Here is a 24727-nt window from a genome sequence, read left to right as displayed (position 1 = left end):
CCTTAATATTGCTAATTATTTAAAAAAAATGATTTGTTATTCCTCGCTAAAAGTATGCATGCCACATTATTTACACAAAAGTTTGCAACCAAAAATGCTTGAAGTATAAGTCTGCAACCAAAGTGTGCTTGAACAATATATTTCTGTGTATTGAACGTTATCTTCGGACTTGCGAACTAAACCTTTTGTACAGCATTGACAGAAACATATTTTGTTATTGTTAAATGCTGTTCAAAACTTACAAAGTCGAATAAATTAGGAGTAAAACCGACCAGAACAGTCACATGTCAAATTTCAAAATATCTACATGATCAGTTTATATCTTCAATAACTTCGTCAAAACAGAATCTATGATGGTGAAACCTTTAACCGAGTGTGGCAAATATATTGCATTATGGAATAGACATACTAATAAACTTCAAAATAACAAAGAAACCCACTTGCCTGGCAATAATTCGTTCACCTGTTTCAAAAAATTACGCCGTGTTCGCCATTTTGTCAAGTTTGCAACTAATTCGCTCGCTTGAACCAAGTGTGCAACCACTTCACGTCCTGCCCCTTGTTTATGTTATGACATGATAATGTTACTTACTTTTGTATATTATGCGTGAATTCAAAGTCAGCGGTCAAGGTTGCATGGGGTGATAATTAGCTGTCTTTGTAACAGTTAAACCATCAGATTAACATACATGAAGTATAAAGGCTTATATTACTAGGTATTGCAATATTGATCATTACTGCGTTGATGTTGTTTTTCTGTAAATTGTAGAAAATAGACATCCTGAATAGACATCATTACAATTTAGTTACCTCCCTTTGTGAAAAGGAAGTTTAACAGATAAAAAATTGAGGTCAGTATTTATAAATTTCTTTTATCCATGTACTTGCTAATTATTTGAAATGCGTCAAGAAAATAGTAATTATTTATCACCAATAATTTTCAAAAAGAAAGGTGATTAAATTAGCATTTCCGAAACTAAAACAGACATAGACTCGGAAAAGAGCTGAATCTAATTTCGACAACATTAAACAACAGTTACTGTCAAATAATGACTTTAAGAGTGAGCTCCCTTGATCGATGTATATACAGTCTACACATAGTTGGGAAAGAAAAAATATGTTTTTTTAGAAGAACTGTGTTTATTGTTCTTTTGTTTTTTTGTATGTAAAATAAACATTTGATATATATAATATACATGTATATACTGTAGTATTTTACTACTAAGTAATTTATATACACAGTAGATAGACCTATTTTTCAAAAAGACGTTTTGTCAGTAGATTTTTATTGAAAGAATAAATGTGTGTGTTATAGATAAAAGTTTGTAAAAATCACGGCGGGAAGTTGTCACAAAGGGAACTCGATCAAAACAGTAAAGGGAACTCGATCAAAACAGTAAACATGGTAAACATTTGCCATCAAATGCCTATGGAAGGGAGTTGATGCAGTTGAAACTTGTAATACTATGCACCGGTCAATTATAACAACGACCCATCTCCTCTGCACCCGAAGAATAGCGCCGCTGCAATTTCAAAATATGCCCAAAGCTACCGCTTTGATCCCGGAAGTGCGGGGACAGACGAACGGTGATAACTTTTTCACTTTGTTCAATACTTTCGGTTGAAGATGTGGTTCAAGGCTGTAGGTATATAAGAAAAAGAAAAAAGTCATTTAAGAAACATTGATGAGAGACATCTATTCACATATCGTGGATTTTGCTAGGGCGCTTTTTGTGATCTTGCCTTAAAGCCATATATAATGCAAGTCATTGATCAAAATTGTCTAATAATAAACAGGATTTATACTTTATAACATACTTTTATATTATAGATGGATGGAGAATTTTACAAGTTATTCCCATATAAAGTGCCTGTGTGGGCCGATCACCTACAAAGTATACCGTCACATTTTGTTAAAGTAAGTACATCTTCTATATCATACTAATATGATAATTCTAAACAAGATTTAAGATATATACTCAATACACAATACATGTAAATTTGAGGTAAATAACAATTTACAAATGTTAACGAGGTTAATAGTATGTAACTCACACATCTTACAATATTCTTTTAACATAGACAGGAGAAAGTTTAACATTCATTCAAAATAAAACGAATTATTTCAAAAATATTTATCAAAGTTTAATATAATAATTCAGTTCCATATTTTTCTAAGATTATTTTTATAAACATGCAAAGTTTTTTTTATATATCACATAATTAGAGGAAGTACATATGTTACATTAATATGCAGCGTGTCAACTCTGTTTGCTTGAAGTTACAAGTCTGCAGCCACTAAACAAGCTAATTAGCCTTATTAATCATGCAGATGAAAATGGTTTGTTGACCTCACCGACTCTTACTAGTTTGTGATGAATTTACAAATATCGTAATACCTAGACTTGGCAATGCTTATCGGAAGCATCTTTAAGAGATGCATGAAATGTAGATTATAATCTACAAAAAATTATAGGAATTCTATGCTGTTTCGCGAAACTTAATTTGTATGTGTGAGCGCACGTGTCTGTGTTTATGTTTCTTTTTACATTTAACGAAAACGAACTTAAAACTGATGTCGAAGTGAATAAAATATATAAGAACAATGTCTGAATCTCTATACATGTATTTGCATTACTTTCTGCAATATGATTAACAATATACATGCATTTAGCATGCGTCAAAAGCCGCCTTATGTTTTACAATATTGCAACGTGTATGATACAAAATTTGAATACTCTCTAATTTTTACATTTGTATATCTTGTTATATAATTGCAGCTTTCAAATTTGAACACCCCCTTGCATAGATGGAATTTTGCTGGTTTACCGGAAGGTGTTGAGATATTTATAAAGAGGGATGATCTCACTGGTACAGAACTCTCAGGAAATAAGGTAAATATTAAAACCCATGATAAAAAGTCAAAGTGCTATCTTTAGTAAAGAAGGTACATTAAAATTATAATACAGTGATATCTTGCTCCAATTATTAGTATAATTACATAAGATATATATTATTTTGTTTTATCATTTTTTGAACATAACAGCAATAACGTAGCTGGTGGATCTTTAAATGCTAGTAAGGACTTAATCTGTTCAATAGTTTAGATCGGCACTGACCGAATTCGTTATGAATACGACCGGAATGTTTCAACTGAGAAATCACTTAAATCAGAGCTTTGATGCTTCTTATGTTTCTTAATAGTCTAGTTTTATTCATAGGTTCGATCACTACAGATATTGTTTGGTGAGGCCTTGGTCGAAGGAGCAACCCATGTTGTCACAGGGGGCGGACCTCAGTCCGGACATTGTCGAGCAGTTTCCCTTATTTGTAGGTCACTGGGTTTAAAACCACACATTGTGATTGAAGGCGTTGAGAAAGTATGTACATCATCTACATACTGAGTTAATATATACATTCACATCATTTTTTTCAGTCAATATGTAGAGGATATTCAAGTTTTTTATAATATAAATACAGGATTTATTTTCATCGTGTCGGTCATACCACAAGATGAAGATAAATCCTGTATTTATAGAACAAACTTGAATTTTCTGTTTATTATATACATTTTTCACTGTTGAAAGACTTCCCTTTAAATTTTGTGTATTGTCTGGATTTTAATAGGATTCTGGCAAGACACCAGTTAAAATACCGGAAATGTTTCACTGTAATGCTTTTTACCCGATTTTTTATTCGAGCTTAGTTCAAATTCACTTTAATAAACAATTTACATGAAATCTTAATTTGATATGCTTGATATAATTATGACATATATTTAGTATATAATGATATTGTATTTATGCACGTGTAGAAAGCAGATCTGGGGTCTATGGGTAACACGTTGTTGTACAGGATGGCTGGGAGTAAACTTTATCTGGCACCTCAAGAAAACTATGAGTGTTTCAAAAGAAGAGTCAGTAAAATGGAGCAATTTATTAGGTAATTATGTCTATAGATTCCACATCAAGTTTCAATAACTACATAATTATAACATATTTGTGAAATTTATTAAATGTTAATTCGCATTAAACTAAACGGGATATAAAAAAATTAAAAAGCAAACATGAGAATCATTTTTTAAAAAATCAAAAATAGAAATAGTATTTTTATTTACTTTCAAAAACTAATTGCTTACATCTTTGTTATGTCTTTCGCACGTTGAAACCCTTTTAAAGAGATACTTATTTGGAAACTTTATAAATCCTTTTTATTCTTAATTTGTTTAAATTAACCTTTTCAAATGTCATTCAGTGACACATACAAAGAGAAGTGCTACTGTATTCCGGTAGGCGGGGCAACCGTTAAAGCAGTTTTTGCATTTATATCATTATTTGAAGAACTTCTACAGCAGGTATATATATCATAATATTAGTTGTTTTTTGTTTTAATTAAAGTCGGTTCAGTGCGTGTAGATTTGCTAAAAGTGTATTACCATTTTGGTAATTCTGACATTACATGTCCAATGGGTTTACAATATATGCCCATAGGGGTTTACATAATAGGTCCATGGGGTTTACAGTGTATGTCCATAGGGGTTTACATTATATGTCCATGGGGGTTACAGTATATGTCCATAGGGGTTTACATTATATGTCCATTGGGTTTACAGTATTTCTATAGAGGTTTAAATTATATGTCCATTGGGTTTACAGTATATTTCCATAGGGGTTTACATTATATGTCCATAGGGTTTTACAGTATATTTCCATAGGGGTTTACTTTATATGTCCATAGGGTTTTACAGTATATTTCCATAGGGGTTTACTTTATATGTCCATAGGGGTTTACAGTATATTTCCATAGGGGTTTACATTATATGTCCATAGGGTTTTACAGTATATTTCCATAGGGGTTTACTTTATATGTCCATGGGGTTTATATTATATGTCCATGGGGGTTTACATTATATGTCCATGGGGTTTACAGTATATTTCCATAGGGGTTTACAGTATATTTCCATAGGGGTTTACTTTATATGTCCATGGGGTTTATATTATATGTCCATAGGGGTTTACATTATATGTCCATGGGGTTTACATTATATGTCTATGGGGTTTACAGTATATGTCCATAGGGGTTTACATCATATGTCCATGGGGGTTACAGTATATGTCCATAGGGGTTTACATTATATGTCCATTGGGTTTACAGTATTTCTATACTGTAGAGGTTTAAATTATATGTCCATTGGGTTTACAGTATATTTCCATAGGGGTTTACATTATATGTCCATAGGGTTTTACAGTATATTTCCACAGGGGTTTACTTTATATGTCCATGGGGTTTATATTATATGTCCATAGGGGTTTACATTATATGTCCATGGGGTTTACAGTATATGTCCATGGGGTTTACAGTATATGTCCATGGGGTTTACATTATATGTCCATGGGGTTTACAGTATATGTCCATAGGGGTTTACATTATATGTCCATGGGGTTTACATTATATGTCCATGGGGTTTACAGTATATGTCCATGGGGTTTACATTATATGTCCATGGGGTTTACAGTATATGTCCTATATATTCACGTGACTTTAAGTGATCATCTGTCTTGTTTTACGTTACTACTATAACGTTTTTGTAAATTTCAACAGTTAAATTCATTCATATCTAACAATTATTTTCTTTGCATGATCCTTCGATAGGGATTGCACGACCGCTTCGACGATATTGTAGTAACAGTAGCGACTGGAGGAACTTCCCTAGGATTAGCTGTAGCCAACTTTATAACGGGATCAAAACTAGGGTAACAACTTAATACTATTTTACTTCTTTACTTTTATCTTTAGATTTTATTTGTTATATCATAAAACTTCTAAAGAAACCGATGATGTGTGACAGTGCAATTTGAAATATTTTGTTTTATAGAATCGTTTCATAAAATTTTGAAACAGAATTTTAGTTTTTCGTTTTGCAGAAATAAGAGTTGACATACCACCTATTTGATATACAAGATTACTTTAATTGTAATGAGCCCTTAGACTACTGGCAGCGACTGAATCAGAGGTTATCCAAAGCTCTGACTGAATCAACCCACACGAGTTTTACAGACCATAATCAGCAAGTACAATTTGTATCCATGCCGTCTGAACAGCTCTTCAGTTAATACTTATTTTTGAATTTTCACAAAAGTGGTTGCTGGTCCAGATTAAAAGGACTATAAAGATGTTTGGAATGACATTGGTTAATAGGCCTACACTAATCTAATATAAGAAAAATATTACGGCATTTATATGTTCATTTTTCATCACCAGAGTCCATGCCGTGACGATTGGGCTTCGAAAAGAAGAGTTGTATGAAAATATGAATGGTTTACTACATAAGCTAGGTTTAGACTCTGTAAAATCTGAAGACATTCTTGATATTATAGAGGGTTATATTGGAGAAAGATACGGTACCGCGACAGATGAAGTTCTGAGTGAGTTTACTGAAAAATAGTATAAAAACACCCCCCCCCCCCAAAAAAAAAAAAAAAAAAAAAAAAAAAATTAAAAAAATAAAAAAATAAATAAAATAAAAAAAAGGAAAGAAGCAAACAAAAAAACCACCATGCTCGGGATTCGAACTACTGGCTTAAAAAACCTGCAAGCAGATATATCGAATCCCTGATCTAGTTGTATATATAGAGTGAACATGCAATCACATATAACAATATATTGTAAAGATAAGGGCAATAGTATGATAGATATTAACTATGGACTCCCTTAAAAAGCAAGGAATATGCGAAACGTGAATAGCACAAGCACTGTCTCTTCCGTTGAAAGATTGAAAGAAAAGTTGAATGCAACTGCAGAGGAAGTCAGGTATCCTTATCTTGTTGACGGATGATTAATAGCCATTGTTTTTGTTTGATTAAATTTGATATGTACCATTCTAACACGCTTTACATAGTATAAAACAGAGGACAATCAAGTGCACTTTTACACGATATATGTACAACATAAAGAACGAATGCTTACATGTTATTCGACGTCAGATTTGACGTCAAATAAGCAAATGACGTCAGAAATATTACTTCTACTCAATATAATTGAGCCGCGCAATGACAAAACCAACATAATTGGTTTGCGACCAGCCTGCGCATCCGCGCAGTCTGATCAGGACCCATGTTATTCGCTTACATACTCTTTAACAAGCAGAGAAACTGATAGCGAACAGCATGGATCATTGATTAGACGCGGTTGCGCAGGCTGGTCTGGATCCATGCTGGTCGCAAACCCATTAGGTTGGTTTTGTCATCGCACGGCTCATATTCTTATCAATTATCTAGTTTATTTGCATGTTAGAATGGAAATAGTACAATAATGCACGCTTTATCGTTCAAATGCTTTGTAATAGATCACTCCCGAGAAGGCATATCGGCCATCGTGATTATATTCGTGCATTAGTCTACAACAATGCTCTCAAAAGTGATATATATTTCTTAATTTTGTAAGGCTCATGCATAATAAATTACTCGTACATAATACTTAACTTTTAGATTTCATTACAAGAGTCAGCTCAACTACAGGGATTTTACTTGACCCATACTACACTGGAAAAGGGGCACTGGGAATGATTGGAGAGCTGGAAAACAATCCATCAAGATTTAAAGGAAAAAGAATACTTTTTATACATACAGGTAAATGTAAAATAAAGCATATATGTACGATAACAAATCACAAAATTTACTGGCTTTGCCCATTTTATCGGTAATTCATACATTTCATACATGACTGTAGGCAAAATTGTTTTTCACTTTGTCGACACCAGACATGATAAAATAGAGAGATACGACTGAAACTAATCCGGAGGCCTTTAAAGCATAATTTTAAGCACAATTTAGAACATTGCTTCAAATCGTTGTTTTACAAACAATCGTAACTTATTTTGGAACTAGTCGAAGATCAATTATGTAGTTCTAAATGTCATATGCTCAGAATTTCGGGAGTTTTTGGATCAGAATATTTTCCTAATTATTACATTATCGTACGGCAGATAAAAGTATGGCACCTGGAGGGACATTTAAAAGAGAGAGAGAGAGAAAACAGCTAACTAGGTCCGTAGTTTATAAAGTATAGTCGCTGTTGCTGCTAGGAGCGATTTTGATACTTCCATTTCCGATTTTGATACTTCCATTTCCGCCTGATTGGCAAATCTTTGAATGCATACAACTTATGTCTGAAAAACGATAGACATTGATAGCGATGTAATTTTGCCCTTTTTTATTAGCTCACCTGTCACAAAGTGACATGGTGAGCTTTTGTGATCGCTTTTCGTCCGGCGTCCATCCGTCGTCTGTCCGTCCGTCCGTAAACTTTTACTTTAAACGAGATCTCCTCATAATTCACTTTGCCAATTTCATCCAAATTTCACAGGAATATTCCTTTGGTAGTCAACTTTAAAAATTGTTCAAATAATTTAATTCCAAGTAGAATTCTGGTTGCCATGGCAACCGAAAGAAAAAAAACTTAAAATATCTTCTTTTAGGACACCGTCAGAGCTAGAGCTTACTATTAGGCATGAAACATCACCTAGTCAGGGTCTACCAAGTTTGTTCAAATACATGCCCTGGGGTCAAAATTGGCCCCGCCCGGGGGTCATTGATTTTTCTTATTTGTATAAACTATAGTAAAAACTTAAAAAGTCTTCTTTTAAAAACCCCAATAGCTAGAGCTTAGCTAGCTATTAAGCATGAAATATTTTCTAGTGGGTGTCTACCAAGTTTGCTCAAATAAAAGCCCTAGGGTCAAAATTGGCCCAACCCCAAGGGGGTCATTGTTTTTCCCTTTATGTATATAGTAAAAACTTTTAAAAAAATCTTCTTTTAAAAAACTTTTAGAGACAAAGCTAAGATATTTAGCATAAAACATCTTCTAATGGGAGTCTACCATTTTTGTTCAAATAAGGGCCCAGGGGTTAAAATTGGCCCCGCTCCGGGGATCATTGATTTTCCTTATATGCATAATATTATACTGTAAAAACTTAAAAATCTTCTTTTAAAAAACCCAAAGAGCTAGAGTTTAGATATGAAGCATGAATTATCTGAGTGTCTACCAAATTTGTTCAAATAAAAGCCCTGGGGACACAATTGGCCCCGCCCAGAGGGGGGGGGGTGTCATTGTTTTTCCCGATATGTGTATAGAATAAACTTAATCTTATTAGAGATAGAACTTAGATATTTATCATGAAACATCTTTAAATGGGTGTCTACCAAGTTTCTTCAAGTAAAAGCCCCTTAGTTAAAATTGGCCCCGCCCCAGGGGTCTATATACAGGTGAGCGATTTTAGGGCCATCATGGCCCTCTTGTTTGCTCTTTCTACATAATAAATATGTCTTGAGAAAAAGTTATTTATGAATTATTTCTTGTAGTCTGCCACTTTATACGTCTGTAGTCTTTAATATAAGTATGCATTTATTATTCATTTTTTCCCTCTTAGATGTTCTAGTATTAAAAATCTCTGAAAAGTCATTAAACTACTTGAATTCTTTAGCTTTCCATTGATTAATTACATTAAAGGTGGAATATTTGGTTTGTTCAATGGCGAAATGGACAGAATCATAGACAAGGAGGAGGCAGTTACAAATGATATAACATCTTGGCCGGATGAAAGTGTATCTCCAGTTAAAAAAGGAAATTAAAATGTGTTTATATATCACAAGTCAATTTTACAGTGAATTCTTATTGCAACATAATTTGGTCACGCAATCTGTAGAATGTATTAAATTGTATTAAAACAGTTGAATGTTTTACACTCATTCAAGTTTTTCTTTTACAACTGATATAATTTAATCCCTAGGCTTAGTTGCCAATAACTATACATGTGTAAAAATGAGAATATAAATCAGCATGGTAAAGCGACGCTTACAGAACGCAGCCCCGAAACACCAGCAGGACACCTAGAAAACACCGAACCAAAAAACGGGAGTGGGCACCAGTGCGTTGAAAGGAGAGGAGGGAGATGAAAAAAGTGAAATGATAAGAACTAAAAGGGCCACGATAGACAAGGTTTGGGTGTAAGGAAAAGGGGAAAATGGCATCGAATGGGATATTTACCTCTAAAACGGCAATTTAACAAGACATGACATCACAACACGAAACAGTACACAAGACATACATGTAAAACATGTGAAGGGAAACAGAGGGATACCGCCTTAATTAAAGAAGTTAACCAGTAATAAATAGATTGCATTCACGAAATAAAACCATCCTAGCAAATCTAATTAACTGATTAATGATAGAAATTTTAAATAAAAAAACAAAAACAAAGAAACAACAAAAAACAAAACAACAACAGATTCCGGAAACAATGTGATCCCTCGGAAGCATTAATCACAACAAAATAACATAAGAATTGCAGACTCGGTTTGACTGAGTCTGTACATGAGGGATAATGAATAAGTGCAACATCCCTCAGGCCCCCTAGCACCGGCTTGAGCGGTACTCAATTCTCAACACTTTATAGTGTTGGCATCAATGATCCCGAAGGACCAGAAAATATAACAACACTGAAGTGAAGTACGGGGCAACTTTTTACGGCTGCCACACGGCACTTGACATCTGCTGTTGTGAAGTACAAAATTCTGGAAACAAAGTGATCCCTCGGAAGCATTAATCACAACAAAATAACATAAGAATTGCAGACTCGGTTTGATTGAGTCTGTACATGAGGGTAATGAATAAGTGCAACATCCCTCACGCCCCCTAGCACCGGCTTGAGCGGTACTCAATTCTCAACACTTTGATGTACATTGTAGTAATGTCTGCATGTAGAGTGTTTCATTCGATTTAAGTGCACCTTTATATATTTTAGTAACAATTTGATCAAAATAAGGATTATTTATGTAAGGTGTATTATGTAGGGGAAAGTATTATTAAATGCAAGGTTTGTTGTGAATTTGAGAGACTAAACATAATATAGCCTACGCCACATAATATAGCCTAAGCCTCGTAGCAATGTAAAAATAAATCCTTTATGTTTGCACCTGGCAAGACTCAGCAGTTTATTTATGTCACGATAAGGTAGAACAAATACTAAATCGGATGAAAATGTCCAGTCCAGAGGGCACTGGACTGTTTATTTAAAAATAAAGAAAGAAAGGCATATAAAGCTTATATAAGTAAAAAACATGACATAAAGTTGGACAGCAATTCGTCCTGTACAAATAAAAGTAACATGTAGTAAAACAAACAATATCAAAACTAGGCAAGGAGTTGTGGTGGGGTGGTGGCGGTAGAGTGAAAAAAATTTCAGATAAAAATTTGCGTGCGACACCAAATTTTATAGTTAGCTGTCAGATGCCTTTGTAACAGTTAATTTAATAATCAGATTAACCCAATACCCGATTACACGCCTTTTAACGCCTTTCCCCCTCCCTTTTTGTTGTCTCAAATGGTGAAAAAATGCCTTATTTAGGCCCCAACACTTCATTTTGTTTGAGAAATGTTGTTTAAAAAAGTGACCACTTTTTCGGCGCGGCCCCCCAACCAAAAGATACATCAGGGGGTTGCCAGAAGGGGGATGTTTTGGGGTTCGAAGGGGGGCGGCAGTCCCCTCATTGCCAAGAAAATTTTGAACATAAAGAGGCTAAAAATGACCCCAGATCGATCATAATGTAACGTGTAACTAACGCTGAAAAGCATTTAACTCTATCCCAATCCATTGAGGAGTTGCAGCACTTTGAAATCAATTTTGATCGAAAAAATCAACGCAAAATAGTGATTTTTAGCAATTAATTAAAAAATAGAGATGTCCCCTCGTTGCCATGGTAACAGGAAATTTAAGACTGGACATGTTGTTACAAAGGCAATGGTCCAGTCAACATTTCTGCCAAGTTTGATTAGTATTGAAGCACTTTTTATAGTTTTATAGCAATTTGAACTTGTAACGGGAGACTTTTCAACGAAAACGGCCATTTTTCACAAAATGCTCATGAAGTAATGGGTTAACATACATGTGCAATGTAGTATAAAGGCTTACTAGAGTTTTGCAATATTAGTTATTAATGCGTTGATGTTATTCATTAGAATTATTCCTGTAAACTGTAGAAAATAGACATCGTGATAAAAAAGAACTAAAGAAAAATCTTATCTTTACAATTAAGTTTCCTGTAACAGTTTTTGATTTACATACTAAGTACAGACCTTCCCATGATGCTTTAGTTATGTTAACTGCGCATGCTTAGTAAATACAATGTATACGCACTCTGCTCTATGTATTAGCTCTGTATGACTAGCTTAATATATAAACGTACGTTTGTGGTCTTACCTGCACCAAGAAACATGGTGTCAGAAGTATAAAACTGCTTATATACGCAAAAAGGATTAAATGTGACCCTTTGCTTGAAGCATAATTCGTGTAGTGGTGGATTTATTAATCTTATAATTTACGTGCAAAAGTTTAATATTTGGACATATTAGCACAATTATGAGTGCCGATGAACGGACCGAACCGCCAACACCCGCTGCGCACACATCAAATGCTGTGTCGTCGTTGATTCCTTTCCAACAGAAATTGGATTTAGACGGAAATGTATCAACAAACTGGAAGAAATTCAGACGTGGCTGGATTTATTACGAGAATGGACTTAACCAAAGGATCTAAGAGCAGCAACATTTTTAACATGCATAGGGCCTGAAGCAATGGATATATTTTGCGGGTTTGACTTTGCAAATGAAACAGACAAGAACGATATCGACATTGTCATTGATAAATTCGAAACGTTCTGTGTTGGCAAAACCAAAGTGACATTCGAACGTTACGTCTTTCACAAGGTGAGACAGAAACATTTACACAAACATGTTATTAATTAATCAAAACAAAACTGTGTGATTTCAGTTAGACAGCGGAGCTACAGCAAATATTTTACCGAAGTCGACGTGCCAGACGAGATAATGGAGAAAACTAACATAACGTTATCAATGTATGACAAATCAAAAATGAAAGCTTGTGGTACGTGTAAATTAGTTTTGAAAAATCCCAGGACAAGAAAACGATATGAGGTGCGGTTTATCGTAATTGAAAATGATACGGCTTTTCCGTTATTAGGATCTGAGGCAATTCAGAAAATGAATTTAATTAAGATACAATATCATAACATTTATCCCGTCAGTGTTGATAAAAACTCTAAATTAACTATGGAAAAAATTCGTCGGTATTTGAGGGCGAAGGACGATTTCGGGGAAAACTACACTTGGAATTTGATGATACAGTGAAACGTGTGAAAATACCACTCAGAAGAGTTCCTATTGCAATGAAAAGAACTAATAAAACTTGAGAACATGGGCAAAATAGCAAAAGTTAACACTCCAACAGACTGGATATCAACTTAAGTAATTGTGAAGAAAATATCAAATGCGCTTAGAATACTTAGAATATGTAAAGATCCAAAAAAATTTGAACACTGCTTTGAAAAAAAGTCATTTTCTGCTACCAGTGGTTGAATATGTGTTGTCTGAACTAAAATTCTGCAAAAGTATTTTCAAAATGCGATGTAAAAAATGCTTTTCGTCATGTGGAGCTAGATGAACAGTCAAACTATTTGACAACATTTGAAACGCCATTCGGACGATATCGCTTGCTTGTTATGCCATTTGGTATTTCACCAGCACCAGAGTACTTTCAACAATACCTGGAAAAGAATTTGGAAGGGCTACCGGGTATAAAAGCGATCGCAGACGACATAATCATTTATGAAACAACGTAGCGAAACTACTAGAAAGATGCCAAGGGAGAAATATTAAGCTAAATAAAGAAAAATTTCAGTTGCACAAAACCGAGATGTCGTTAGCAGAACATTTGATGACAGACACAGGGGAGAAACCTGACCCGTCTAAAGTAGATGCAATTATGAGCATGGCAAGACCCACAGACAAGAAAGCTGTACAACGTTTTTAAGGCCTCGATAACTACTTAACGAAGTTTTTAGATTAACTAAGTGAACTATGTGAGCCGTTAAGACAATTGACACATAAAGATGCAGTATTTCAGTGGACAGAAATCCACGATGAAGTGCTTGACACGCTTAAACAGGCAGTGTGCGATGCTCCAGTATTACGATATTTTGACCCAGAGTCTGAAGTTACTCTTCAAACGGATTCCTCAGAAGCCGGTCTTGGATGTGTATTGTAACAAAAAGGACAGCATGTAGCATATGCAAGCCGTAGTTTAACAAATGCAGAAAGGAATAATGCAATGATAGAAAAGGAGCTATTAAGTATCCTGTACGGAATGACCAAATTTCATCAATTTAAATATGGAAGAAAGGTTATTGTTGAAAATGACCATAAAGCATTGGAAATAATTAGTAAGAAAAGTTTGTACAAGGCACCAAAACGATTACAAAGAATGTTTCTAAAATTAGGAACACATGACTATGAGATTAGTTATAAGAAATGCAAACATTTGTATATTGCGGATACACTATCAAGAGTATATCTGACCAAGGACAAAGCTACATCACTTGAAGAAGTATTACTTTCAGATTACGAGAAAGAAATCGAATCCACTGATATGTCAGATATTATCTAGCGGTGTCTCCTCAAAGACAAACACGAATTAAACAAGCAACTGCTGAAGATTCGACTCTTCAGAAATTAATCGGATGGATAAAGAATGGTTGGGACGGTGTCCATCCTAACGAGGTTTCTCCATACTTTGCCAGTGTAATACAAGGACTATGTTACATAATTATATATATACACACTGTAGAAATTGTGAGACTGTGTACTAAAAATTAATATATGTTATTAACAGTAACAGCTTATTTTTCCGACAGTTGTGATTTTCAGATCATGATTTGTTTATGTTTTTAAGTATTTCTTAGTCATCATTTTTTTAATGATTTAATATTCTGAACTGAATAAGATTGGACATAAGAGAAAAGATGTAACAGTATTTGATTTACATACTAAGTGCAGACCTTCCCGTGATGCTTTAGTTATAATGTTAACTGCGCATGCTTAGTAAATATACGCACTCTGCTCTATGTATTGGCTCTGTGACTAGCTTAATATATAAACGTACGTTTGTGTTCTTACCTGCACCAAGAAACATTACCTCCCTTTGTGAAAAGGAAGTTTTAAAAGGTCAGTATTTTTAAGTTTCTTTTCTCCATGTACTTGCTGATTATTTGAAATGCGCCAAGAAATTAATAATTATTTATTACCAATCATCTTCAAATAGAAAGGTGATTAAATTAGCAACGATAGACTCGAAAAAAGGTGATTAAATTAGCAACGATAGACTCGAAAAAAAAGCTGAATCTAATATTGACCGCATTAAATAACAGTAAAATGTCTGTTTTAAAAATTATGACTTAAAGAGTGAGCTCCATCGATGACAGACGAACAGTGATAATTGGAGAGGCCATCAGACCTCTCCACAGTGTTCAGATTGATTGCTCGCGGCATCCATTTTTGCGTATCTGATTGTAGTAAATGAATCTCATTTAAAGTGTAAAATCATTAGGAGCAGTCTACAAAAATTGTTATGCGCATGCTCCGCTTCAAAATACGACTTTAACGAAAAACAGTGAACATTATAGCTACAATATCACCATGCGCTATTTTATGACCGAGTGAACCGTGTGCTCCTTTAACCTGGTATGACTAAAAAACGCAACGGAGATTTTTTGGCGTAAATAGCATAGATTTTACTCAAGTTAGATTTTCTTCAAATATTGTGGTTGGAGACACTCAGCTTTATATACTGTTTATTCCAATCAAATGATATAAACATTTTTTTATGTAAAATCTATTTTGTTATATAATTGTAATTCATAAATTTATCATTGTGCCTTTTATGCAAAAATCTTCAAATATTTTCGAATAAAACAAATCTTCCTTAGCTGCAAAAAGACCTCTCGCATGCTTCTTTTTTAAAGAAGCAAACTTGTTTACACTTTGTTGAAAAATGGTTCAAGGCAGTAGGTATTATACAGGAAAAAGGTCATTTAAGGTGACAACGGAGTCAATTATCACTAAAAATACCTAAAATGACATTTTTTGCTTAGTAGATTAACAACCTTTTCTGAACACATTCGTGATTTAATTTTGGAAGCAGTTAGTTTTTAAACGTTTTAAAACGGTACCTCTACCATTTTCATCTGCTATTCGCGTAACCTGTCAATTATCGATAACGCTCCACCCCCTGTTGTGGCATATATCCGTGAATTACCGGACCATACTACTTTTATGAATATTTCAACATTGTATCGTCTTCCTTTTATTTAGCCTTTTAATAAATTAAGAAATAATCGGCCAAGATTTAACATAAATAATTCAGAATAACGGCAAATCGCACGACATGGGGGTGGTTAAAACAATGTAGCTGCCTATTATATCAATAATGTGTGAACTAATAATTTGTTTGTCCCGTTATCTGATAGACATTACATTGACTTTATGGACAATTGTACGTATCCAATAGCTAGCTGTACATTAATCCTCGTTTTCTTACTATATAAAAAGAAACAGACATCATCTTTATGTTAACGCTTATAGATATGACTGGTGAAGACAAATTTCTTAAATATTTTATGATAATCTGGGGATGATATTTTCTTTATGATTCGATAGAAAAATCGGACAGATATTGAAATATATTTTAGTGAATGTTTTGAATATTATGTTCGCCAGTAAATCGAACACACAGTTCTAATAAACCTGAGATAAAGAATGAAATTTATTGAGTGTATATCCCAGAAGAAAATGAATTGAGATTTATGCCGTGCATAGATGAATATTCATGATAATAAAAGTCAAGGTCAGATCATATTGATCGAGTGATGTCTTTTATTTCTATTAAAATATGTCAGGCATTTATATGAATCGGTCGGACAAAAATATATAATATCCCATTCTTATTTGTACATCGTACCACGGACTAAATTAAGTCTAGTTTTTCGTTATTTTAATTAATTAATTAATTGATTAATTAATTAGTGGCTAACGGAATTTCATACACGAACACAGGCAGCGGGACACTGATATAATGTAATACACGTAACGATGATGATAATAATAAACTTCGAAAGTGAAGAAAATCAATTATCCCGCTGGCGGTCGCACGTTAAATGCGTTCTATTTGCCCTCACAGAGTGCCTCAAATTTAGCAATAGTCACGTGACATCTGAGACAGATACCAGACGGACAGTATATCACGCCAAGATTTAAAGAAATTTCTTTCATCAGCAGATTTTTAATTTGTCAGATGTCACTGGGACATGAAAAAGTTGTTAAAGTATGTTACCGCAACTGGTGACCCCCCTTGGTGCGATATTTGCGTGTTATGCAATAATTTAGCTGGTCTGAGAGAGAACAGTCGATTTAAGACACTTTGTTTGATGTGGGTCAATAGGCATAACTTTTTTAATAATCAAGAAATTTACATGCGGTTTAAAGATAGATAGATGCACATGAAAGGGAATTCAATTACGGAGGGAACCGTGTCTGGGATTTTTGTGAGCTCAATCAGTGACTTAATTATCTTTAATTACGTAATATGTATGGTTAAAAAAGTCGCATAAAATGTTTGACGTTACGTAATATTTTTTTGAGAAAAGATAGAAATAATCTGAGACACGGTTCCCTAGATATTATAATTATGTTAATTTTGCAAAAGTTTGATGACAAAAAAAATAAAAAATGACTTTGATAGGACGATTTAAAATAATAGGATTTTTGTTCAAAATTTACTATTTACAAAGGCATTTTTTTCAAATATGTTATTTTTTATGAAGATCAAAGACATTTAAAGCACAAGATTTAAATAAATGGCAATTATTTCTAAAATATGTTAGTTTAAATGACATTTATGGTAGTACCACGGAAAGTGTCCGTCGTCACCTTAAGAAACATTGATGAGAGACATGTATGCAGGTATCGTGGATTTTGCTAGGGTGCTTTGCTTTTAAGCCATATATTATCAAAATCGTCTTATAATAAACAGGCTTTATTCTTTACAACAGACTTTTATATTAAGCCATATATATCATCAAAATTGTTTTATAATAAACAGGATTTATTAATTATAACAGACTTTTTTTATTATAGATGGATGGAGAATTTTACAAGTTATTCCCATATAAAGTGCCTGTGTGGGCCAATCACCTACAAAGTATACCGTCACATTTTGTTAAAGTAAGTACATCTTCTATATCATATACTAACATAATTATTCTAAACAAAGTATGTGTTACATTGATATAGTTAGAAGTATATCTGCAGCCACTAAACAAGCCAATACGCCTTATTAATCATGCAGACGAAAATGGTTTGTTGACCTAGATTATAATTAGATTTATAATCTACAAAAAAAAAAAAAAAAAAAAAAAAAAAAATAAAAATAAATAGGGATTCTATGCTGTTTCGCGAAACTTAATTTATGTGTGTGCGCGCGCTTGTCTGTGTTTGTGTTCCTTTTTACATTTAACGAACTAATAAATGGTGTCAGAGTGAAGCAATGTCTGAATCACAATACATGTATTTGCAATACTTTCTGCAATATGATTTACAATATACATGCATTTAGCATGCGTCAAAAGGCGCCTTATGTTTTACATACAGAATTTGAATACTCTCTAATTTTTGACATTGTATATCTTGTTATATAATTGCAGCTTTCAAATTTGAACACCCCCTTGCATAGATGGAATCTTGCTGGTTTACCGGAAGGTGTTGAGATATTTATAAAGAGGGATGATCTCACTGGTACAGAGCTCTCAGGAAATAAGGTAAATATTAAAACCCATGATAAAAAGTCAAAGTGCTATCTTTAATAAAGAAAGTACCTCAAAATTATAATACATTGATATCTTGCTCAAATTGTTCGTATAATAATATAAGATATGTTTTCTATTATTTAATCTTTTTTTTTCTGAAAATGTGAGCAATAAATTTGGTGAGTCTGGACATGCTAACAATAATCTGTTTAATAGTTTAGATCGACACTAACCGAATTCTTAATGAATACGATCGGAGTGATTCAACTTAGAAATCGCATTAATCAGAGCTCTGATGCTTATTATGTTTCTAAATAGTCTAGTTTTATTCGTAGGTTCGATTGCTGCAGATATTGTTTGCTGAGGCCTTGGCCGAAGGAGCAACCCATGTTGTCACAGGGGGCGGACCTCAGTCCGGACATTGTCGAGCAGTTTCTCTCATTTGTAGGTCACTGGGTTTTAAACCACACATTGTGATTGACGGCGTTGAGAAAGTATGTACATCATCTACACACTGAGTTAATATATACATTCACATCATTTTTTAATTCAATTTATAAAGGATATTCAAGTTTTTTAATAAATACTAAATTTATTTTCATCGAGTGATATAAAAATGAATACTTTCATGAGTATACATTTTTCACTTTTTAGATATTACAATTTGAAAGACTTCCCGGCAAATTGTGCGTATTGGCTGAAATAAAAAATGAGTCTGGCAATACACGGAAATATATATATACGGAAAACGTGTTTCACTGCAAGTTTTTTTAATAAACAGTTTACATGAAATCTTAATTTGATATGTTTGATATAATTATGACATATATTTAGTGTATAATGATATTGTATTATGCACGTGTAGAAAGCAGATCTGGGGTCTATGGGTAACACATTGTTGTACAGAATGGCGGGGAGTAAACTTTATCTGGCACCTCAAGAAAACTATGAGTGTATCAAAAGAAGAGTCAAGAAAATGGAGCAATTTATTAGGTAAATATTGTCTATATTTTTCACATCAAGTTTCAATAACTATATAATTATAACATATATAACATGTTAATTCACATATAAAACTCAATTATCAATAATTAAAACAGCAAAATATGAGAATTTTACTTTAACAAAAAAGAAAAGCAAACCATACAATATGTCTGGACTGAGGTCCGCCCCCCCCTGTGGCAACATAGGTTGCTCCTTCGGCCAAGGCCTCAGCAAACAATATCTGTAGCAATCGAACCTACGTATAAAACTAGACTGCATGTATATATATAGACCTTCGTGATTATATTCCTGAACTCGAACCGTGCATTAAACTATTATACTATAAGTAGTTGTATTTACTTTTAAAGAACTCGATGCTGGGACATCTTTACTTGTGTTTATTTTTGTACGGTAGAAACTCATGACGATACTTTCTTGGAAAACTGTTATAGATCTTTTTATTTGTATAAATTAACCTTTTCAAATATCATTCAGTGACACATACAAAGAGAAGTGCTACTGTATTCCGTTAGGCGGGACAACCGTTAAAGCAGTTTTTGCATTTATATCATTATTTGAAGAACTTCTACAGCAGGTATATATCATAATATTAGTTTTTTTTGTTTAAATTGCTAATAATGTATTACCATTTTTGTAATTCTGACATCTGTTCATGATTGGTCAAAGCTTTGTCATATTTGAATATTCCCAATACGGTTAAATGTCGTAAAGAAAACTAGATGCAATATAAAGAAATTTTACAAATTTAAACAATCAATTAAAAATAAAATATTGTTGACTGGGCAAATATACAAGTGCATGCCCTTTGCAAGATGTGGTACCAATAAGGACTTTTCCATAAACAGTGCATAAATTTGATTTAATATATGTCTTTGAATCAGATTTTTAAAGATATTTTTACTTAAAAGTTACAATTTTCTTTTGTACAATTGTAAAGCTGTGATATGTGGCAGGTGAGTCCATCTAGTGGTTGTCACCAAAATTTTTTCAACAGTCAAATTCATTCATATAAATCAAAAAAATTATTTATAATTTCTTTGCATGATCTTTCGAAAGGGATTGCACGACCGCTTCGACGATATTGTAGTAACAATATCGACTGGAGGGACTTCCCTAGGATTAGCTGTAGCCAACTTTATAACGGGATCAAAACTAGGGTAACAACTCAATACTGTTTTACTTCTTTACTTTTATCTTTTGATTTTATTTGTTATATGATAAAACTGCTAAAGAAACCGTTGATGTGTGACAGTGGAAAATGAAATATCTTATATTATAACATCGTTTCACAAAATTTTGAAACATAATATTAGTTTTTCTTTTGGAGGAATGAGAATTGTTATACCACCTATTTAACCCATTACTTCATATACACGCCTTTTTAACGCCTTTTTCACCCCCCTTTTTGTTGTCTCAAATGATGAAAAAATGCTTTATTTCGGCCCCAAACACTTGTTTTTGTTTGAGAAATGTTGTTAAAAAAGTGACCTCTTTTTCGGCGCGGCCCCCAACCAAAAGATACATCAGGGGGTTGCCAGAAGGGGGATGGGCCAAGAAAATTTTGGACTTGTGAGAGGCTGTAAATGACCCCAGATTGAGCATAAGGTACCGTGTAACCAACGCAGAAAAGCATTTGACTCTATCTCAATCCATTGAGAAGTTGCAGCACTTTGAAATCAATTTTGATGGAAACAATCAACGCAAAATAGTGATTTTTGGCAATTTTGAGATGTCCCCTCGTTGCCATGGTAACAGAAAATTTAAGCCTGAGCATGTTGTTGCAAGGGCAATGGTCCAGTCAACATTTGTGCCAAGTTTGATTAGTGTTAAAGCAGTTTTTATAGCATTATAGCAATTTGAACTTGTAACGGGAGACTTTTCAATGAAAACAGTCATTTTTCACAAAATGCTCATGAAGTAATGGGTTAATAAACAAGATTACCTTAATTGTAATGAGACCTTAGACTGCTGGCAGCGAACGAATCAGAGGCTACCTATGTCTCTGACTGAATCAACCCAAGCGAGTTTTACAAACCATAATCAGCAAGTACAATGTATATCCAATGCCGTCTGCACAGCTCTTCAGTTAATACTTATTTTTGAATTTTCACAAAAATGATTTCTGGCCCAGATTTAAAGGACAACTAAGGTATTTAGAATGAGAATGGTAGATACACTCTTCTAATGTAGTTGAAGAAAAATATTAAGACATTTATACGTTTATTTTGTATTACCAGAGTTCATGCCGTGACGATTGGGCAACCAAAAGAAGTGTTGTATAAGGATATGAATGGTTTACTACATAAGCTAGGTTTAGACTCTGTAAAGTCTGAAGACATTCTTGATATTATAGAGGGTTATATTGGAGAAAGATTCGGTACCGCGACAGATGAAGTTCTCAGTAAGTTAACTGAAAAATAGTTACAAAAAACACACCCTCCCGAAAAAAAGAAAGAAACAAACAAAAACCCCACCCTTTGACTACTGGCTCAAAAACTTGCAAGCAGGTAAATCGAATCCCTGATCTAGTTGTATATGAATAGTAAAATAGTGAGCATGCAGTCACATATAACAATATACTGTAAAGATAAGAGCAATAGTATGATAAATATTAACTATGGACTCCATTTAAAAGCAATGAATATGCGAAACGTGAATAGCACAAGCACTGTCTCTTCCGTTGAAAGATTGAAAGAAAAATTGAATGCAACTCAACACGCTTCACACTCTTCCGGTAGCAAACAGATAGGACAATCAAGTGCATTATTACAGATATATTCACAGCATTAAGAATGAATGCTTACATGTCATATTCAACGTCAGATTTGACGTCGAATAACCAATGACGTCAGAAATATTACTTACTGGAGCCGCACGATGACAAATCAAACATAATTGGTTTGCGACCAGCATGGATCTAGACCAGCCTGCGCATCCGCGCAGTCTGATCAGGATCCATACTGTTCGCTTACATATTATTTAACAAGTAAAGAAACTTATAGCGAACAGCGTGGATCCTGTTCAGACTGCGCGGATGCGCATGCTGGTCTGGATCCATGCTGGTCGCAAACCCATTTTTTATGTTGGTTTTGTCATCGTTTGGCTCATATTTTTATCAATTATCTAGTTTATTTGCATGTTAGAATGGAAATAGTACAATAATGCACACTGTATCGTTCAAATGCTTTGTAATTGATCACTCGGGCATATCGCACATCGTGATTATATTCGTGCATTAGTCTACAACAATTCTCTCAAAAGTGATATATATTTCTTAATTTTGTAAGGCTCATGCATATTAAATTACTGGTACATAATACTTAACTTTTAGATTTCATTACACGAGTCAGCTCAACTACAGGGATTTTACTTGACCCTTACTTCACTGGAAAAGGGGCACTGGGAATGATTGGAGAGCTGGAAAACAATCCATCAAGATTTAAAGGAAAAAGAATACTTTTTATACATACAGGTAAATGTAAAATAAAGCATATATGTATGATAAGACATCAAAATTTACTGGCTTTGCCCATTTAACTGGTAACGAGTACTTAAAGTCAAACATTTCATACATTACTGTGGGCAAAATTGTTTTTCAAATTGTCGACACCAGATTTAATTGAGACATGATAAAAAAGAGAAACGACTGAAACAAAGGTCTCTAAAGCATACTTTGAGCACAATTTAGAACACTACTTCGAAATGTTGTTATTAAAAAATTCTCAACTTATTCTGGAACAAGTCAAAGCTCCATCCCCATTAGATCTGTAGTTCTAACTGTCGTATGCTCAGAATTTCGGGAGTTGTTAAATCAGATTATTTTCAGAATTATTAAATTATCATTCTGATAAAAATGGCACCTGACATTTAAAATAGAAAAAAACCCAGCTAATTTGGTCCATAATTTTTTAATTATAATCGCTGTTGCAGCTAGGGGCGATTTTGATACTTTTTTCATACTTCCATTTCAACCTGATTGGCCAGTTTTTGAATGCATCCAGCCTATGGCCAAAATTTATGTCTGAAAAGCGATAGACATTGATTGCGACGTCATTGACCTTTTTTATTTGCTCTTTCTATAAAATAAATATGTCTCGAGAAAAGGTTATTTATGAAATATTTCCTGTAGCCTGTAGTCATTAATATTGTACGTTTGTATTCTTTGATATAGGTACGCATTCATTATCATTTTTTTCTTTTAGATGTTCAAGTTAAAAGTCAGAAGAGTCATTAAACAACCTACTTGAATTCTTTAGATTTCTATTGATTATTTATATTAAAGGTGGTATATTTGGTTTGTTCAATGGCGAAATGGACAGAATCATAGACAAGGAGGAGGCAGTTACAAATGATATAACATCATGGCCGGATGAAAGTGTATCTCCAGTTAAAAAAAGAACATAAATTTGTTTATCTAGCTGTAATCATTTTTACAGTGAATACTTATGGCGACATAATCAGTTTTATGTATTAGATTTTATTAAAACAGTTTAATGTTTTACACTAGTTCAAGTTTTTCTTTTAGATTTCTCTCGGGGACCATTGCAATTTCAAGGATATTTGACCTGTTACAAATCATGACACCTTTATATCAAATCCTTGTGTCTTTATAACAGTTCATGTTTTAGTCATATTTACCAATGAAGTCTTTATATCAAATATGCATGTCAAATCATCATAGAACAGGTTGATAAATGCTTTTAATTGTCAAGGACATATTATATTAGTTTTGCACTACTGCGTGTATGATAATAGAAATTTGGAATAAATTAGCTGACATATGAATTGATAATAAAGTTATACCTTCTCAACTAGACCTTTGCTACGAATATGGACTACATTTGCTTGCGACGTGATTTACTACGTAAGATAAGGTTATCTCGATCGTACTTTAACAGTGCGTTGTATACATGTACAAGTTCAATACATTCAAAAAATCCATAAAAGTATCTCTAAAACTGTATGTTTGGTCAGTTTCAAATGAAATACAATTCTAGATGCGTACACTATCA

The 24727-nt window shown here is 33.5% G+C and overlaps 2 protein-coding genes across 3 annotated transcripts; both read left to right on the top strand.

Moving 5' to 3' along the window:
* Positions 1-674: 674 nt before the first annotated feature.
* LOC132722540 (uncharacterized) lies at positions 675-9734 on the top strand. 2 transcript variants are annotated; one of them, XM_060707050.1, is made up of 10 exons: positions 675-716; positions 1832-1918; positions 2781-2894; positions 3222-3380; positions 3815-3942; positions 4255-4354; positions 5653-5753; positions 6262-6425; positions 7488-7628; positions 9508-9734. In XM_060707050.1, exons 2-10 carry the CDS (start codon positions 1832-1834, stop codon positions 9627-9629), a joined length of 1116 nt encoding a protein of 371 aa, XP_060563033.1. In that variant the 5' UTR covers positions 675-716; the 3' UTR covers positions 9630-9734. The 2 variants fall into 2 exon arrangements, with proteins under 2 accessions (XP_060563033.1, XP_060563032.1); XM_060707049.1 differs by lacking the exon at positions 675-716 and adding an exon at positions 751-851.
* Positions 1320-24214, top strand: LOC132722539 (uncharacterized). The gene is made up of 10 exons (XM_060707047.1): positions 1320-1405; positions 18043-18129; positions 18609-18722; positions 19046-19204; positions 19576-19703; positions 20190-20289; positions 20772-20872; positions 21953-22116; positions 23047-23187; positions 23998-24214. The coding sequence occupies exons 1-10, from the start codon at positions 1403-1405 to the stop codon at positions 24117-24119; spliced, it is 1119 nt and encodes a 372-aa protein (XP_060563030.1). The 5' UTR covers positions 1320-1402; the 3' UTR covers positions 24120-24214.
* Positions 24215-24727: the final 513 nt, after the last annotated feature.

The sequence above is a fragment of the Ruditapes philippinarum genome, unplaced genomic scaffold (assembly GCF_026571515.1).
Source record: "Ruditapes philippinarum isolate M1 unplaced genomic scaffold, ASM2657151v2 ctg3132_1_1_1_1, whole genome shotgun sequence".
NCBI lineage: Eukaryota > Metazoa > Mollusca > Bivalvia > Venerida > Veneridae > Ruditapes > Ruditapes philippinarum.
The sequence above is the reverse complement of the archived record's forward strand: the minus strand, read 5'-3'. Positions and strand labels throughout refer to the sequence as shown.